The following is a 20428-nucleotide window of genomic DNA, read 5'->3' on the forward strand; positions in this document are numbered from 1 at the left end:
ATCCCCTACCATTTTCCTCTTGCTCCCTCCCCTCCAATGACATGGTCTGAAAGGGCCACTTCAGGGCCTTTGCACCTCTCCTTCCCCAGCTCTGCCCATTCCCTGGCTTCCTTATATATGATTTACTGCCCCTCTTCCCTGAAGTATTTTCCCAGCCCTTCTTGCTCCAGCATATTACATGCTTGTTTACGGCCTGTCTCCCTCTCTAAAATGAGAACTCCATGCAGTCGAGACCACCTTCACTTTTGTTTAAGGGCCTGGGGTGCAGCTGTGGAGACTACAGCACCCGCAGTTGGGTTCATGAGATATTTGTTGAATGAATGAGGTGAAGCTCTCCTGTGGCAGCCCAGCAATCTCTGGGTGAGCTCCATAGACAGCCTCGTCCTTATTCACCCTAAAGCCAATCCCTCAAGCCCAGCTTTCAAAAACACCAACTTTAATGACTTCACCTACAGTAAAATGCACAAATGTTAGGTGTACATTTTGGTGTATAAACAAATGTCTAAGCAGTCTCAGTTCCATGGTGTAACAGTGAACACTCTGACCCCAGTGACCCAGCCAAACAGATACTTCATCATACCAGCAAGTTCCCTGTGTCCCTCTCAAACCAAACCTTTACCCTGCAACTACCTGCCTACAGATCAGAAGAACAGGGAAAACCCTTGTCAGAATTGGAAACGTGAGTGACCTGAAGGTGATCAGTTGCAGTCAATTAAAATGTCCTAGCCACAGGTCTGGCCTGGCATCCAGTTGTCTTGGCAGATGGCCTTCCCAATAGCCCACTCAGGACCAAAATGCCCATTTATAGTAGAAAACAACAGAAAAGGATTGAGACTCAGTTATAGAAAAGTGGTTATCCAAATACTGTAAGTTCATTATGATATTATACAGCCACTGAAAATACTCTTTTTTCTTTTCTGAGACAAAGTTTCGCTCTTGTTGCCCAGGCTGGAGCGCAATGGCATGATCCCTGCTCACTGCAACCTCCACCTCCTGGGTTCAAGCGATTCTCCTGCCTCAGCCTCCCGAGTAGCTGGGATTACAGGTGTGTACCATCACACCTGGCAAATTTTGTATTTTTAGTAGAGACCGGGTTTCACCATGTTAGCCAGGCTGGTCTTGAACTCCTGGCCTCAAGTGATCCACCCACCTCAGCCTCCCAAAGTGCTGGGATTACAGGCATGAGCCACCACGTCCAGCCTGAATTTTTCAACTTCTCTACAGTGAACACTATTGCTTTTACTATCAGGTGAGGTTCAGTAAAATTTATCTCAAAAAAACAGAGGTTTCCCATACTTATAACAGTATCACCCTCAGATACACTCTGTCCTTAAATCTGGAACTGTGATGCATCAGAGCTCAGCCGTCACATCTGAGTAATTCCAGTCAAGGCAGCGGAGTCCTCCCCAAAGAACATCAGCAACATGACCCACAAAAGGGGCTCAATGTTACCTTCCTTGTACACACGGAAACCAAACTCATCGTAGTAGAAATCTGGTTGCTCTGCTGACTCTTCCTTCTAGAATCAGGATGAGATTGAAGTCAGTTGTCTGTACCCTAGCTGGAGGCCTCAGGTCTGAAAGATGCCACCCACAGGGTTGCCTGCTAAAATCCCACCCAGCCTTCAAGCTCAGATCAAAGGCTACTCTTCCAAAAGCCTTCTCTGGTTACCAATCTCCTCTGAACCTTCTAGCTTCCTTGTTCTTCTCAGAGGTCAAAGATAATAAAAATCAAGGCAAGAAACATGTTTTATGCATTTGTGTCCCTATAATACCGACAGCATACTGTCACAGTGATTGACTCACACAGGCACATGGAGCTAAGATACTATCTCTGGTGGGGACCCCATAACCCTGTGTGAGTTGGCCACCTCTTCCTGGGCAGCCTGCAGACCTGGGTCCCCTTCATACCGCAGTGTGGGAGCACAGCAGGCTGGTGCCTGGCTAACTGCTGTACCTGTGTATACTTGGCCAGGATCTCCTGGGGCCATATGCTCGGAGTCAGGGCTGAGAAAGGGCCACAGGCAGAAGGTGTATGGCTTCCTAAAACCAAAGAGGACCAGGAGAACAATCAAGAAAATGCAGAGGCAGGCCAGGCGCAGTGGCTCACGCCTGTAATCTCAGCACTTTGGGAGGCCGAGGTGGGCGGATCACCTGAGGTCAGGAGTTTGAGACCAGCCTAGCCAACATGGTGAAACCCATCTCTACTAAAAATACAAAATTAGCTGGGCATGGTGGCACATGCCTGTAATCCCAGCTACTTGGGAGGCTGAGGCAGGAGAATTGCTTGAACCCAGGAGGCGGAGGTTGCAGTGAGCAGGGATCATGCCATTGCGCTCCAGCCTGGGCAACAAGAGCGAAACTCTGTCTAAAAAAAAGGAAAAAAGAAAATGCAGAGGCAAAATTCAAGTCAGGAAATACGCTCTCCCTGTAAGAACACCAGCATTAAAGGGACTAGCCCATCTCAAGCGTTATGGGGCGGGAAGGAGCAGAATGAAAGAAACCTCCTAGAGATCAGCAAATTTCTGGAGAAGAGGGGGAAGAAACAGCAGCACGTTACAAAACATGACCAAACTTCATCTTCCAGCCTCTTTCTCCACCTGAGGAGTGCAGATCTGCAGGCTGCAGGGCCGGAGGAGGAGAGCTGGAGAGCGGAGCTGAGAAGGAAGTTTTAATAACTTTCTCAGCCAGCCAGAAGCCTTCCCTACCATCTCCACCTCTCTTATCTGGATGGTGTTTTATGGAAAACAAACAAGCCAGCTTCCACCCCTCTGGCTCCTCTGTGAGAGCTTCACATCCCGTTTCCAAGTCCGGCCCCTGCTTCTACCTGACATCGTGCTGTGGGGCTGGCAAGTCTTCTGTAGCTCCGGGCTCGGAAGTCTCCTATCCTGCTATCTCAGAGCTGGAAGGCGCCTCAGGCTTCATCTGGTCCAGAATCATCTGCCCTGTTGGAAGAGTAAAGAGGAAAGTCATTCTATTTTTATTTATTTATTTATTTTAGACAGAGTCTCGCTCGGTCACCCAGGCTGGAGTGCAGTAGTGTGATCTCGGCTCACTGCAACCTCTGCCTCCTGGGTTCAAGAGATTCTTCTGCTTCAGCCTCCCGAGTAGCTGAGACTACAGGGGTGCGCAACCACACCAGGTGATTTTTGTATTTTTAGTAGAGATGGGGTTTCACTACATTGGCCAGGCTGGTCTTGAACTCTTGACCTTGTGATCCCCCCACCTCGGCCTCCCAAAGTGTTGGGTTATAGGCGTGAGCCACCACACCCAGCCTGAGGAAAGCCATTCTAAAACACCCTCTCTCCTACAAAGAGGAGCCCTTTCCACCCACACTCTGATTTTGCTAGCCTGGAGGCAGTGGGAACTGAAGTCTTAGCCATTGTTTAACAAGGGAAGGGAAAAAAAATCACTTTGCCCATTTTTATTTTTGTTTATTATTTTTTGAGACGGGTCTCGCTCTGTGGCCCAGGCTTGAGTGCAGTGGATCTTGGCTCACTGCAGCCTCCACCTCCCGGGCTCAAGCGATCCTCCCACGTAGCTGAGACTACAGGCATGCACCACCATGCCTGGCTAATTGTTGTATTTTTTTGTAGAGATAGGTTTTCGCCATGCTGCCCAAGCTGGTCTCGAACTCCTGGGCTCAAGCAATCAATCTGCCTGCCCTGGCCTCCCAAAGTGCTGGGATTACAGGTGTGAGCCACCATTCCCAGCAGCTATTTGTCTTTTTTTCTTTTTTGAGACAGGGTCTCACCCAGGTTGCAGTGCAGGGGCACAATCACAGCTCACTGCAGCCTTGACCTCCTAAGCTCATGGGATCCTCCCATCTTAGCCTCCCAAGTATCTGGGACTGTAGGCACATGCCACCACGCCCGGCTAATTTTTGTATTTCTTGTGGAGATAGAGTTTCACCATGTTTCCCAGGCTGGTCTCAAACTCCTAAGCTCAACAGATCCACCTGCTTCAGCCTACCAAAGTGCTGGGTTTACGAGCATGAGCCACCGCACCCAGTCAAGCCTTTTACTTGTGACCACAGAATGAAAGGCTCTCACTATGAAAGGAAGTAGAGGTAACAATGAGGAGATGTGGCTGAAAGATTTCAAGACAAGTTACATTCCAGTTTTTGAAATCATATTTACCTAAACCTGGCACTGAAAAAAAATTTACTTTTGCCATTTTTCAGACAACGAGAGTTCAGAAATGACAGTTGTTAATCCTGGTCCATAGCAGAACCTATTCTCCATGCTATCTGCCATGGAATTCTGGTGTTGGGAATTCTAGTAAATCGCGAAGAATTGGGTAAGTGAGAAGCAAAAAAGAGGAAAATCAAACCATCACTTCAAAGGAGCTATGAGAAAATCCCAGTTCTCTTTAAAGACATACAAGTATGGGGACAAAAGTAGCTCCTGTGGGCAGCCCAGCTGTGGTCCCAGCCTCTGCTCCTGCCCCAGACAAACACTGGCCAAGTTTAGGATAAAGGCCAAAGCAGAACATTCCTGAACATTCCTGACCATTATAGAGGTTTGGTGCCCAGTGGGAGAGGCGCTCCCTCCTGCTTCCAGACACGCCGCTGAGAGCCAGATGGCAGAACCTGCTTCCCCAACAGGCCGGCCATCCTGGCTGGTTGGTTCTGTGTGAAGAGAATAGAATTTTAATGTCTTTCTTCAGTGTAAAATATATGTGATACAGGGTTTACCTCAAAACTATGAGCTGGATGGAGGATTACATATTTTTACATTAAAGAGACTGAGCTACAAGTTTTAAAAAGCATGTCATGTTATCATTATATCCTTACAACACATTTATTCCTTATACAAGAGAAAATAAGCCTAGAAGAGACTGATAGTTTCCAAATGGACTCCCAAAAACTCTGCCCTGCCACAGCATGCAACCCCACCTTGTGAAATGATGGACACATGGCCACCAGCTAGATGGCCCTGGGAATGGAACCCAGTGCTCTATTATGCCTCCCGCTGGCTTGGAGCCTGAGATGGCATATGGCTGTGGCAGAACCACCACGTGTCCGCCTTGGGAGGCAGTGGGCTCAGCACTCATTCTCTGCACCATGATTAAAAATAAAGACATCTCAGCTGGACGTGGTGGCTCATGCCTGTAATCCCAGCACTTTGGGAGGCCGAGGTGGGTGGATCACCTGAGGTCGGGAGATTGAGAACATCCTCGCCAACATGGTGAAACCCTGTCTCTACTAAAAACACAAAAATTAGCTGGGCGTGGTGGCGGGTGCCTGTAATCCCCGCTACTTGGGAGGCTGAGGCAGGAGAATTGCTTGAACCTGGGAGGCAGAGGTTGCAGTGAGTCGAGACGGTACCACCACATTCCAGCCTGGGTGACAGAGACTCTGTCTCAAAAGAGAATCGGATGATAAACATAGAAATAGACTGTGATAACTACAGTGCTGTGAGGAAAAATAAAGCAAGGTCAAGATGTGGCGAGTCTCAGAAGAGAGGGGATTTATATCAAGTGGTCAGGAGCAGCCTTTAGGAATAAGGGTTAGGGACACCTAAGCAAAGACCAAAAGGAACTGAGGGCTCATGGCTACCTGAGGGAAAGGAGATCCAGGGGGAAGCACCAAGTTGGGAGCACACTGGGCACGTTAAAACAGCTGCAAGGCAGCCATCAGGCTGGAGGGGCTGGGGAATGAGGAGGAAACAGTGGGAGGAAACAGCCTGAACGGTGGGAGGAGATGCAGCAGGGGGCTACCAGGCCTCACAGTGTGGTGGAGATTCTGGGCTTCATGCTCAGTGAGCTGGGAAAGTAGGGGAGGGCTCTGAGCTCTCTCTGGCTGCCTTGCAGAGGAGGTGGTGGACATAGAGGAGGCTGTTGGATTAGTCAGAGTGAAAGGTATGTTGACTTTCCTGTGGTGGGAACACTGAGAAATGGTCACATTATGGATATATTTTATCTTATTTATTTTGTTAGAGACAAGGTTCCTCTATGTTGCCCGGCTGGTCTTGAATTCCTGAGCTTAAGTGATCCTCCTGCCTCGGCCTCCCAAAGTGCTGTGATTACAGGCGTGAGCCACCACACCAGGCCAGATTCTGGATAGAAAGAGTCTGCAGGGTTTAGCTCTTTAATGCCACACACACATATAAATGTATGTAATGTATATATAAACATGCCACTTCTCCCACTGGCTACAGAACCCGGCCGGATGTGCACTGTGAAGCTGGGTGGGCAGGTTTTTCCTGCCTCTGGTCGCTATGGAAACCTTCCTGAAAGCAGCCATCTGGGAGTTGGCAGGAGCAGCCCAGAGAGTCAGCCACGTCAGGGTGGCTGCCCTCCTGTTGTCACAGGAGTACTGAGAGGCAGAAACTTGAAAAACAGGATTGATTTAGGTACCTTTGAGGAGCTCTGGAAGGAATTTTTCAAAATTAAATGTACATACTCCCTAGTTTGCTAATCCTACAATTTCCTATAAGGCAAATTTTGTTTAGAAAGCACAGAAGGCCAGATCTCACTATAAACCCTGTTTTCCCACATCTGTGGGGAGGGGCAGAAAAGGTTCTGTTCATTTCCTGTGGTCTCTTCACATAGATCAGAGGGATATGGTCCCCCATTCTCTCTGCTCCTACTACCCTGTCCGGTGTCCTATTTTCTTCACAACACAGCACGGTCGCTACCACTACACAGATGATTTTCTACAGACATTTACCACGGAACATGAAAGCTGTAAGCAACATAAGCAAAAATACTTCTAAGAGGCCTCTGAGACGCTGAAGACTGCATTTGCTCTGTGAGGAGGGAAGAGGACACTGGAAGCTGTCAATAAAAACTCACCTAGACAGAGAAGCACAAAGTCGGGAAAGTCCAAGAAAGGCTGGAGTAAAAAAAGATTAATGTGGCTACTATAGATGCTAAGAAAGGATAAAATCAGACAATAAATGCTCAAAGAAACATGAACATTTTTTGGAAAAGGAAAAAATATATGAATAGCTTTTTCAAGGTAAGGGTACAAAATAATTGGTTTTCTTCCTGGTTTTTCTCCTTGACTTCTATTCTTCAGCACACCTCTAAAACGTATGTGGGCTCCAATTTGGCCGCTACGTGGGCAGACAGCTTGTAGAGAGACAAGAGTGGATGCTGGGAGGCAAGAGTGGTGTGCAGGGGAAAGATTATGGAGAATGAGTCCAAAGTGACAGTGGAGACAAAGAGAAGTAATAGCTTCAAGACACAATCAGAGGCAGAATCAACAGGCCTTGCCACACAGTTGGATGTGGGGAGAACGGGAGTGACCACAGGCAAGGCCTAGGTTTCCGGTCTGAACTCCTGGGCTTCTAATGATGCCATTTCCTAATATGAGAGAAATGGGAACAAAACAGGTTTGGGGAGGGGGGAAGTTAAGAGTCATGGGGCAGGGGCTGGGCATAGTGGCTCACGCCTGTAATCCCAGCAGTGTGGGAGGCCGAGGTAGGCGGATCACCTGAGGTCAGGCGTTCGAGACCAACCTGGCCAACATGGTGAAACCCCGTCTCCACTAAAAATACAAAAATTAGCCAGGCATGGTCACAGGCACCTGTAATCCCAGCTACTTGGGAGGCTGAGGCAGGAAAATCGCTTCAGCCCGGGAGGTGGGGGTTGTAGTGAGCTGAGATTGTGCCACTGCACTCCAGCCTGGGTGACAGAGTGAGACCCTGTCTAAAAAAAAAAAAGTTACGGGGTAATTTAAATGCTCATTTAGAAATTCAAGTGGAGCTGTTAAGTAGGTGATTGCATCTATATATCTATGTTTACAGGGAGATGTCAGAGGTAGAAATGTAAATCTGGGAGTTTTTCATTCATCTATCCAACCAACAAAAAAATTTTTTTGCAACTACTGTGTACCAAACACTGTTCCATGTGTTAGAGATATAGCAGTAAAACAAGATGGACAAAGTTCCTGCTTTCACGAACCTGCAATTTCTTCATCTGTAAAATGGAAATAATACCTTACTACTTATGAGGTTAAGTGAGAAAATGTAATACTTGTAACTATACTCAGCACATGGCATGTGCTTAATAAATGCCAGTTTTTATCAGTTACAGAAAACAGACGATATGTAAATAATTTCAGAAAAGTAATACATGCCATGAAGAAAATAGAACAAGAGGTTACAAAGTGACAGGTAGGAGTGGAGGGGCTATTTTTAATTGGTGGTTGGGGAAGGCCTCTCTGAGTAAATGACTTTTCAGCTCACACCAGAATAAGAAGGAGCCAGCTCTGTGAAGATCTAGAAGAATAGTGATGAGGGGGAAAGTAGCAGGTAACATTGGAAAAGGAGGCAGGAACTAGCTTATAGATGGCCCTTCCAGCCATGACAAAAACTGTTTTTTGTTTTTTGTTTTTTTTTTTTTGAGACAGGGGTCTTGCTCTGTCACCAGGCTGGAGTGCAGTGGCACAATCTCACTCACTGCAACCTCTGCCTCCTGGGTTCAAGCGATTCTCCTGCTTCAGCCTCCCGAGCAGCTGGGATTACAGGTGCCTGCCACCGCCCCTGGCTAATTTTTATATTTTTAGTAAAGATGGGGTTACACCATGTTGGCCAGCCTGGTCTTGAACTCCTGACCTAGTGATCCACCCGCCTTGGCCTCCCAAAGGGCTGGGATTACAGGCGTGAGCCACTGCGCCTGGCCAGTCTCCAAGGTCTTGGACCTGAGCAACTGTGCAGGTCCCATCAACTAAGACGCAGGAAGCCTGGTGAAAGCAAATTTTGGGGTTAGAAATCAAGAGTTCTGCTTTGGCTATGTTAAGCTGGGAAGACGATCAGACTCCTCAGTGGAGAGGTCAAGTTTGCACCTTATGAGCACAGAGTTCACAGACGTCAGAACTAGAAATGTAAATGTGGGAAGCGTCAGCATAGAGCAGAACTAGATGTCATTGCCAAGGAGGGAATGCAGAGTAGGGGCCCTAGGACCAAATCCTAAAACACTCCAACATTTAGAAGTTAGGCAGAAAAGGAGGCAGGAAACAACATTTGGGAACTGGCCAATGAAACAGAAGGAAAACGAGTAGTGTGTGGTGTTGTGGAAACCAACAGAAGTGAGTATTGCTAGAAAGAATGCTCTGGTTTTAATGTGTCCCCTCCAAAATTCAGGTGTTGCCAACGTGATAGTATTAAGAGCTGGAACCTTTAAGAGGTGATGAGGCCACGAAGGCTCCTCCCTCATGAATGGGATTAGGTCCCCTTCTAAAGGGGCTTGACGGAAGGAGTTGGCCCTCTTGCCCTTCTGCCATATTAGGACGCAGCAAGAAGGCCCTCAACAAACGCCTTGGACTTACGAGCCTCCCAAACTGTGAGAAATTTCTGTTCTTTAAAAATGGGCCAGCATATTCTGTTACAGCAGCACAAAACAAACTGAGACAAGGAGTGGGTGATCATCTGTGTCAATCAGTATGAGGACAGACAACTGGTCCTTGGCTTAGCAAGCTGAAGGTTGTTTGTGATCCTGAAAAAAGCTTTTAATTTTAATGGTCAAGGTGAAGGTCCAACTGGAGTGGGTTGAAGAAGGAATACAAGAAAAGTAGAATCATTAGCATGAAGACAGTATATGACTTCGACCATTTAAAAATGTATAGGCCTGGCACAGTGGCTCACACCTATATTCCCAGCTGTTTGGGTGGCCCAAGGCAGCCACCCAAATCTGACCACCCGGATCACCTGAGGTCAGGAGTTCCAGACCAGCCTGGCCTACATGGTGAAACCCCGTCTCTACTAAAAATACAAAAGTTAGCTGGGCGTGGTGGCAGGCGCCTCTTAGTCCTAGCTATTTGGGAGGCTGAGGTGGGAGAACTGCTTGAACCCACGACGCGGAGTGCAGTGAGCTGATATCACGCCACTGCACTCCAGCCTGGCAACAGAGTGAGACTCCATCTCAAAAAAAAAAAAAAAAAAAGTAAAATAGTGAAAAGGTGAAAACAACCCAAATGTCCAACAACTGATGAATGGATAAACAAAATGTAGCATATGCAGACAATGAACTATATTATTCATCCATTAAAGGAATGAAATACTGGAATGTGCTACAACATGAATGAACCTTGAAAATACTATGCTCAGTGAAAGAAGCCAGTCACAAGGCTGCCTATACTGTATGATTCCATTTCTACGAAATGCCCAACAAAGGCAAATCCATAGACTGAAAGCAGATGAATGGCTGTCAGGGGCTGAGGGAAGGGCGGATGGGAAATGACTGCTAATGGGTAACGGAGTTTTCTTTTGGGCTAATGGAGATGTTCTGGAATTAGATACTGATGATGGTTGCCTAACATAGTGAATGTACTAAAAACTGGTAAATTATACACTTTAAAAGGGTCACTTTTATGGTGTATGAATTATATCTCAATTTTAAAAATAATTATAGTTTAAGTCTAGTAGAACATTAGAGTAAGAAGGTATCTTCCTTGAGCTTTTTCTGAGGACCACCAGTGAAGCTGAGTACTGACAACAGTGAATTAGCTTCTTCCCATCTTGCCTTTCTTTTCCTCTGCAGAGCTGCTACTACTCCCCACCTTAAATATCCACCTCTGCAGAGATTTAATGCTTATACAAAACCAAGGAAAGGAAAAAAGTGTAAACAATTAGAAATAGCTTATCCAGAACTGTGAAAAGGATCCCCTTCTCTCTCATTTGTAACTAACAGTTTCCTAACACAGCTCTGCATGAATTTGACATCTTAGCAACCTGTGAAATCAGGAACTTCCTAAGCCACTTAAAAAAAAAAAAAAAAAAAAAAGCCTGTAATTTTCCGAGTTACTGTAACAAGCCCCCTTCCCCTGCCATAGTCTAAATAATTACTGGAATAATCACTGGAAAAAAAACTGACACTTTGAAACTCAGGTTTCCAAGCCACTGGTTTGGGTTGATAGTTTTTAAGGCTAAATAAAATCCCCAGGTGTCTCTCTTCATCTGGGTTGCAGTTGCTCCCTATTATCAGGAAGTATTAATAAAATACTTTTCCAAAAGCAAAAGCCACTAAAAGCAGTTTAAAGGAAAAGAGATACAAACAAGGACACCAGAAAAGTGCAGCAATTTGCAAAACAGGCTCTAGGGTGGAAAAATGCTATTTACAAATCTGCTTTTACAGATATGCCTCCACGTCTCCTGAGTTTTCACCACAGCCCAGGCATTTGGTTCCCAGGCCCAGCCAGAGCTGGGTTTGGGTGAGACACTGGCTATCAGAGCCCAAGGATCAGAAGCACTTCTGGGCACTCTGCACAAATGCTCACAGGACCATTCTTTTCTACTGAGAATACAGTAAGATGCAAACACAAATGATAAACTTAAGTCCTTGCAGGATAAATTTCAGGGCAAAGGAAATCTCTGGATTATAAACACAGTCAATAGGCTAATCATGGCAAAGGAAGCTCTGGACTCTTGAGTCTTGTAATTACACTAACACAACTTTTTGTGTTGTGTTTTGAGACAGGGTTTCACTCTGTTGCCCAGGCTGGAGTGCAGTGGCATGATCAGAGCTCACTGCAGCCTTGAACTCCCAGGCTCAAGCAAGCCTCCCATCTCAGCCTCCTGAGTAGCTGGGACTACAGGTCTGCACCACCACACCAGGCTAATTTTTTTTTATTTTTTGTAGAGACCGGATCTCACTATGTTGCCTAGCCTGGTTTCAAACTCCTGGGCTCAAGGGATCCTCCTGCCTCAGCCTCCCAAAGTGCTGGGATTGCAGGCATGAGTCACACACCCAGTTGCTCAGTGGTTCTCAAAATACAGAGTGTATCAGAATCACCTGGAGGGCTTCCTCAAACCCAGACAGCTGAGGCCCAGCCCCTGAATTTCTGACTCAGCAGGTGTAAGTAGGACCTGAGACTGCCTCTCCCAGGTGATGCAGATGCCTTTGGTCCAGGGAACACACTTTTTGAGAACCACTGACCTGAATTCCTCTTTGACCATTATTCTTTCAAATTCTAGCTCAGATGTGGCCTCCTCTAACAAGCCTTTCTTTCCAACTTCCATATCCCCTACTTCCTTCCCCAAAAGAATTAATCATTGTACATTCTGCTGTTGATTTCATGTGATACTATAATTTATGGACATGTGTATCTGTCCCATGTCCAGTACCTAGACCAGTGCTGACATGTGGCAGGGGCTGACTGTTTGGTGAATGAGCACAGCAAACTCGTAGAAGGTCCTGATGTACAACACGCTCTTTTCCTGTGCCTTGGGCTCTCTACTGCTCCCCCTGCTCATAATGCCCTCCACTTTACCTGACTTCTTCTTCAAGGCACAGCTCAAGCACTGCCTCCTCTAAGAAGCCTTCTTTGATACTCCCCCTGCCTTTAGTTTGTGTTAGGTGCCCCTATTCCTCTGGGCCTCCAACCAACCCGTCTATACATATCTTAATAGCTACCATTCATTGCATGCTAAGTGCCAGGGACTCGAATAAACAGAACTGAATTAAATCCTTTAGAGGTTCTTTGGCCCAGCAATTCCCGCTTCTGGAAATTTATCCTACGTGCCAGCAAAATGATCCATATACAACTTAACTCCCTATAGCACTGGTTTTGAAAACAAAATATGAGATGGCAAAATATTAGGAAACCTCAATACGCACTGATACAGAACTGTTTAATTACCGTATATCGATATAATAAACTGGTGTGCAGCTGTCACTGATAGGGGCTAAGTAAAAAAAGCAAGGAAAGTGAGAAGAATGTGAAAATGCTTGTTAAAAAGGGGAGAAATTTTCATATGAAATAAAGAAGGCTACATGTGGGGGGAACTGGGTGGCAGGGAGACTTTTACTTCATAATCTTTCTGTACCTTTTGCATTTTGAACAGTGTTATTACCTATGCAAACAAAGTTAAACATGAAAACAATTTTAAAGACCTTTAGAGAATCACAGAGCAAGAGATTAGGGTGCCCCGCATTTAAAAATGAAATGAGTATGAGGAACTTCTACAAAGTTTAGATTTTTTTCCCTAGATGACTTGTTCTGTATCTATGAAATGGCCAATAATGAGTTCTATTTTCTATTTTACATATCTGCTTTATTAGTGTCCTCAGTGTGAGCTGGGGCTAAAGAGTCAATCCAGCACAGCTGAACTTCATTAAATCTAATGACTACACTGCAGTTCTTTGTGTTTTTGAAATGGAGTTTCGCTCTTGTTCCCCAGGCTGGAGTGCAGTGGCGCGATCTCGGCTCACCACAACCTCCGCCTCCCAGGTTCAAGCAATTCTCCTGCGTCAGCCTCCCGAGTAGCTGGAATTACAGACATGCAGCACCACACCCGGCTAATTTTGTATTTTTAGTAGAGACAGGGTTTCCCCATGTTGAGGTTGGTCTCGAATTCCTGACCGCAGGTGATCTGCCCACCTCAGCCTCCCAAAGTGCTGGGATTACAGGCGTGAGCCACCGCGCCCAGCCGTTTTGTTTTTGAGACGGAGTCTCGCGCTGCCACCCAGGCTGGAGTGCAGTGGCGCGATCTTGGCTCACTGCAAGCTCCGCCTCCTGGGTTCACGCCATTCTCCTGCCTCAGCCTCCCGAGTAGCTGGGGCTACAGGCACCCGCCACCACGCCCGGCTAATTTTTTGTATTTTTAGTAGAGACAGGGTTTCACCATGTTAGCCAAGATGGTCTCGATCTCCTGACCTTGTGATCCGCCTGCCTCGGCCTCCTAAAGTGCTGGGATTACAGGTGTTAGCCACCGCGCCTGGCCTACACTGCAGTTCTTACCACACCTGACCACTCCATATCATTTATCTGTAATCACTTCCTCCTCCTTAACACACAGTGTCTCTGGGTGTCTATGTGTCACGATCCTTTGGTTTTCCTCCCGGCTTTCTGATTCCTTCTTAGTCTCCTTTTCCAGTTCCTCCTCCTATGCCTGTTCTTCAGATGCCTTAACGTTCTGCCTTCCACTCTCTAGCTCTCTGCACTCTCCTGGAGCTCCTGGTGACTCTCACAACTTCAATTAACATCTACAGGCAGTTAACTGATTTCTAGCTCCAAGATGCATTTCTCTCTGAACCTCAGATCAGCACATCCAGCTGGTGGGCAGCTCCTCCATATTCTTCCAATTTGCCGCTCTCCAAGTTAACTTATCACCTTTCCTCATGAACCTGGTCCTCCTTCAGTGGTTCTATTGCCATTACAACCTGCCTACCCACTTTCTCCAGGCAGGACTTGGGGGTCATGTTTAATGGATTCTTCATTTTTCCATCTTCACCCCTCAACTATTTGGCCTTTCCTAATGTTTTTGAAGCCTCCCTTTCTCTTACAACCTGCTGCTACTTTCTAGTTGGGGCCGTAGTCATTTTTCACCATCATGATTATTATACATCTCTCAACTGGAATCTCTGCCTCCACTCTCCCTCCATCCACTCTCTACCCTGCAGCCACAGAAATTCTTTCAAAATGCAACTGACCATTTACCTCCTTTAAAACCTTCCCTTTGCTTTAAAGTCCAAATTGGTTAACTTGGTTTATAAGACCCTGCATGACCTAGCAGCCCCGCTACTCTCTGCAGCCTCATCTGTGAACACCTGCCTCACACTTGCCTCCAACGCACATTTTATGCTTTGGCAATGTTATCCTGGAACCCACCTGTGTTCTCTCAGAATGCTGCTAAATACAGCAATTACTCAGCAGTATGTAAAGACAGCCTTGAAGCCTGGACCCCACCAAACTCCAAGATGAAGCAGCTAGTGGCACAAAACTTCTAGAACTCACTCCCCCTCTGGTTACCCTAGTAATTTTTGTTGATCATTTATGTCACCCTTTATGACAAGGACATCTGAGTTGAACATCCATAGTATCATACACATTTCTCAGCTGCCTCCCCCAAAACTGGCATCAGCAGAAGAGCAAAGTAACTCTAAGAATCACACTCTACCTTGAACTCCACTCCTGCTACAAGGTTTGCAGCTGGGTCTGCTTACCCTTCCCTGAGTCAATATTTTCTTTGTGACAGAGATAGAGTGTTCCTGTAGACGGGACTTAGGTGTGACTGTGTAAGGGAGAACACAGACTGGAGACATGTATCAGGGAAACAGGAACCTCAGCCTAGAATTTAGCACACCAGGTATGCGTGTGCCCTTCCTGCAGAGGAGTTAAACTCAGCTGCCCTACGCGGACTTGCTCCCACTCAAAACCGTGCCCAGCTCCTCTAGTTCTTCACATCAAGTAATCAATCATCCACAGTCATCTGGTCACTTACCTGAGTCCCTCCCTGGATGATTCCTTTAATATTTATGGCCTAGCAGTTTCTGGAAAGGATAAGGAAAGCAAAAGCAAGGTAACTGCATGGACCTTCTGTCATTCCCACTACCGGGGTGAGGGGTAACCACCCCCTTAGAAGTAGAAGGGAAATAAATACCAGTTAAGGCAACTCAGCTTTCAGATAGCTCTGAAAAATAGCAGACAAGAGTTTTTGAGGAAAATAAAGCTCCTTAAGGGCTGACTGGCAAAGAAGGCCACTGAGAAATTTATATTGAAAGTTTTATATTAACATAGGAGCTTAGGGCACTTAAGAGATTATAAATATAGTTAACAAAGTTGCTATTTTTCATATAATTAAATGACAGAGGTCAACAAACTATCTCATCTTTACATCATTTATTTGTCATTACCATCTATATAATTACCAGAAATGTTTCATTTGCAGATATGAACATAGCTATATAACATTACCCTAAAGAATGGTAATTGTATTATACTAGAGTATATACAGTATTGTAGAGTATATATGCTATTATACTCTGTGGCACTGAGCAGATGGAGGTATTAGAAGGACACCTATGAAAGAAGGAAAAATATTATGTATTAAGCATTCATCACACGCTAAGCACACTCACAGGCATTATCCCCATTTTATACCTGAGAAAACCAGGGATCAGAGAGCTTAAGCATCTTGCCCATATCAAACAGGACTGACCCCTCAGCAGTCTCGCTATACCACACTGACCAGCACAACTCTAGTTAACTTTGCAGGACAATTTCCAGAAAAGATCATGAAACTATCTGTGCATGTGCAAGAACAAAGTATCTTGACTTGGGATGACAGACCTAGTGGGAGTCAGCCAGATTTAAGACACAAAGCAACTATATTAAATAATTTTTTGTGTGTGAAAATTCAAAATTAAACAGATAAATTAGGAGAGAATTCTTATAAGAGCAAACAAACTTCTCTAACAGATCTGCACCTATATTTACAGACCATTAACTTCTTTAGTACTGGGGTGCAGGGCAAAGGGACTTACACAAAGTCATGAATTATAGAGTTAGAAGGATCCTGTGGGTTCATCTCTCATATTTTTTAAAAAAAGAAACAAGGGCCAGGCACACTAGTTCACATATGTAATCCCAACAATCTGGGAGGTTGAGACAAAAGGATTGCTTGAGGCCAGGAGTTCAAGACCAGCCTGGGCAACATAGCGAGACCTCATCTCTAGTTGTCTTTTTATTTAAAAAAAAAAAAAAAAAAAAAGAGAGAGACACAAAGAAAGAAACAAACTTGGACTAAAGAGGTCAAACGACTGATTTAAAGCAGCATAGCCAGACCAGAAGTCTCTGATTTATACTATTCTAATCTGAAACCGAATCAAAAACTTGGAAACAGCATAGAGACAGGCCCATTGGATTACATTCGGATCAGCATCATTACCAACAGAAATCCCAGAAGATATGTCACATGAGGTTGTCCTCCTACTGCTGTGAACCTTAGGGTTAAGCAGACCATATCTTTATATTTATTTCATACTTAATAATGCTGATTTCAACAATCAGGTCCATACACTTCATTCCTACATTGTAAAAGTTACACAACCATCTGAACTAACCATGAATTAATGACAACTTTTTGCCTCATCTAGCCCCATTTAAGTTCCTCTTGGCTGGGAGAGGCTTATACCTGTGATCCCAGCACTCTGGGAGGCCAAGGCAGGTGGATTGCTTGAGTGCAGGAGTTCAAGACCAGCCTGGGCAACATGGCAAAACCCCATCTCCACTAAAAATACAAAAAAACCCCCCAAAATTAGCCAGGCATGGTGGTGTGCGCCTGTAGTCCCAGCTACCTAGGAGGTTGAGATAGGAGAATCACCTGGGCCCGGGAGGTCGAGGCTGCAGTGGGCTGAGATTGCAACACTGCACTCCAGCTTGGGTAACCTGAGTGAGACCCGGTCTTGAAGAAAAAAGTTGTTCCTCTGCTTTTTCTGCTCACGTTCCTCCTGGACAAAGTTAGGAACAAGCCACATGCTATTTATCTTCACGGTTGCTCAGCAGCCTTCATTCATCTCTAATTGACTTTACATTGTATTTCCTTCAGTGATACTTTCAAATCATTCTCATAATTCTTCTGATACCCAACTACTCTCTGCTGCCACTCACTCCCAGCTGAGGGACTGTACTCCAGCTTTAACGAAGCTCAGCTTACTAGACTTAAGCTTCCTCAACTTCCTTATTCTCCATGTCAAAAATGCTTTTCACCTGTTTTCTCTTTCTGCCCTCTCTCTCAGAAGAGAAAGTGGTCTTCTTCCTTCCTAGAGTAACTTCTCCACCCACAAGAACCTTTCAACCCATTTCCTTTATACTCTTTTCCTTTGTGCATCTTCAGTCTTTTCTTCTCCGATGGCTTTGTGTCCAGTGCAAATACTCAGATCTCCTGAACCCTGAATTAAACAAAACAAAACAAGGCAACTATACCTGTACCCATTCAAGCACTTACCTTTCTAGCTCTTATCCCTCTGCCTCACTGCTATACTTTTAAAAGTGCCCGTGCTTCATCAATCAACTCACTCCTTAAGCTTTTCACCCTAGCTTCTGTCACCACCTAAACTGCTTTCTAAGGTCTCCAGTGATTTCCTAGTTATTATTTGGAATCCTGTTCCTGTGGCCTCATTTCCTGAAACTCCCTGAAGCATCAGACTCTGCTGACTTACTTTGGTTTCTTGAACTGTTCAATGACTCTGAGGGTACAGACCATATTGGTTTTTCTTCTCTATTTAACTGCTTCTTTACTGCCTCTTCTTTCTCCAGACCCCCAAAAAAGACATTCCCCACATCAGTCTTCTTTCTTTTAGTTCATTCGTAATGGATTCCAACTGGGGAGTCCATTCCTATTCTGAATGGGGATTTAGCTGTTACTGTCATATAGGTAAATTACAAATCTCTATCTCTAGCCATGACAACATAGGTTATTTCCAACTTGTTGGATAGTTTCATTTGACTATATTCCACAGCACATTAAAACATGTGTTTTTTTTTGTTTGTTTGTTTGTTTTGAGGTGGAGTCTCGCTCTGTCGCCCGGGCTGGAGTGCAGTGGCACAATCTTGGCTCACTGCAAGCTCCGCCTCCCCAGTTCACACCATTCTCCTGCCTCAGCCTCCCAAGTAGCTGGGACTACAGGTGCCTGCCACGATGCCCAGCTAATTTTTTATATTTTTAGTAGAGACGGGGTTTCACCATGTTAGCAGGATGGTCTTGATCTCCTGACCTCGTGATCCGCCTGCCTCGGCCTCCCAAAGTGTTGGGATTACAGGCGTGAGCCACTGCGCCAGGCCGTTCCTACTGACTTCTATCTCACTTTACTAGTTCTGGGTGCCTTATTTATAAACTGAAAGCTCTTCAAGGGCTGAATCCTTATTAGCACCCAGTACAGTACTTAGGGATTTAATAAATGTTTGAAGTAGTAATCACCTGTTTCATGAGATATTTAATTACCTGTTTTATAACCTACATAAATATACCTTCCATAGTATTTCAGGACTTTGTGAAGAGATCTACCTTCACCTTTATACAGTGTTACAGTGGGAGCAAGAAGGCCTGGGCCTGACAACTTGCTCTGCCACTTAGCTGTGTGGCCAATTCATCTTCCATAACCTCAGCTTCCCTATCAGTAAAATTAGGATAACAGGTACCTGCAGAATAACTGAAAAAGTTCTTAAAACCCTTAGCACATGCTTGGCATGGAGACCCTATTTTCCAAAGATGGGCTAACACAACATAACATATCTCACATGCTCTTCTTCAAATATGACGACACTTCTCCCATTGAATAGTGGGGTCCCATCCACTCCCCGTGAACCCAGGCAAACCTCTGTGACTGCCTCAACCAAGGCAATATGGTGATACTGTGTAGCTTCTAAGGTTATGTCATAAAAATGTCATGCATTTTCATCTTGTTCCCTTGGGAGGTTAGCTCCTAGAACACACCTGCCATGCTGTGAGGTAGGTAAACATGGAGAGGTCACATATAGGTGCTCCAGCCAACAGTCCCAGGTGGGACCCAGCTGACAGCCACCATCAACCCTAAGACACGTAAGGAAACTTGAGATGATTCCAGTCCCATCTAGCTGCAACTGCTTGAGATACCCCAGGAAAAACTACTTAGCTGAGCCCAACCAACCCCCCAGCAAGAGATAATAATAAAATGATTATTGTTGCTTTAAGCTGCTAAATTCTGGAGTGATCCGTATATAGCAATAGATAAATGAAAGAACTGGTGCTCAATATGTTGTAGATGTTAACATAATGCCATTTTAAATTTCAGTCTCCTCTCAACCCTTACTTTTTCGGACTGATGAGTCCTAAACTTATCCTGACCTCACATGGCAGGCACCACTCTCATTCTTTAACATCATGAGTGCTTACTCTGTGTCAGACCCTAGGCTAGATCCATGTCTAGATCCTAGACAGGACAGTGAACAAAACAAAATCCTGACTTTGTGGAGCTTTTATTCTGATCTGGTAGAAAGACAAACAAATCTATAATATAAAATAAGAATTATTATTTGAGACAGGATCTGACTTAGTCTGCCAGGCTGGAGTGCAGTGGCGTGATCTTGGCTCACTGCAACCTCTGCCTCCCGGGCTCAAACCATCCTCCCACCCCAGCCTCCTAAGTAGCTGGGACTAAGGCACATACCACCATGCCCGGCTAGTTTTGTATATATTTTTGGTAAAGACAGGGTTTTGCCACGTTGCCCAGGCCAGTCTTGAACTCTTGGCCTCAAGGAATCCTCCCACCTTCGCCTCCCAAAGTGCTAGTATTACTGGTGTGAGCCACCACACATGGCCCCAAGAATTATGAACTTATAACAAATTGCACAATAGTTTACATATATGTTGTGTAGTAACAAAGGGCTCTCATGCTTATTTATTATTTGTTCTTTTCCAGAAACTAAAGGACTCCAGTTATTTAGCTTCTAGATTTACCTTTTAAATTTGGAGTAATAATATAATACTTCAGTTTGTATTTCCAGTTCCTAAATGTACTATCTTGTATTGTTAACACGCCTTGTAGCTGGGCATGGTGGCTCATTCCTGTTATCCCAGCACTTTGGAAGGCCAAGGCAGGAGGATCACTTGAGCCCAAGAGTTCAAGACCAGCCTGGGCAACATAGTGCAGCTTCATCACTACAAAAATTTAAAAAAATTAGCTGAGTGTGGTGGCGCACACCTGTAGTCCCAGATACTTGG

General features: G+C 45.3%; 1 protein-coding gene across 2 annotated transcripts in view; it reads right to left on the reverse strand.

The window, feature by feature from the left end:
* SGSM3 (small G protein signaling modulator 3) overlaps positions 1-20428 on the reverse strand; it is a 42594-nt gene that overhangs the window by 6475 nt on the left and 15691 nt on the right. Inside the window, exons 2-4 of one of the 2 annotated variants that reach the window (XM_011978803.1) lie at positions 2827-2944; positions 1957-2042; positions 1453-1519 (exon numbers count right to left, since the gene is read on the reverse strand). In XM_011978803.1, coding sequence (XP_011834193.1) covers positions 1453-1519; positions 1957-2042; positions 2827-2833 — 160 coding nt within the window. In that variant the 5' untranslated portion in view covers positions 2834-2944. The remainder of the gene's footprint in view (positions 1-1452; positions 1520-1956; positions 2043-2826; positions 2945-20428) is intronic. The other variant, XM_011978804.1, reaches the window with a different exon arrangement.

Source organism: Mandrillus leucophaeus, unplaced genomic scaffold, assembly GCF_000951045.1.
Source record: "Mandrillus leucophaeus isolate KB7577 unplaced genomic scaffold, Mleu.le_1.0 Scaffold2, whole genome shotgun sequence".
Classification (NCBI taxonomy): domain Eukaryota; kingdom Metazoa; phylum Chordata; class Mammalia; order Primates; family Cercopithecidae; genus Mandrillus; species Mandrillus leucophaeus.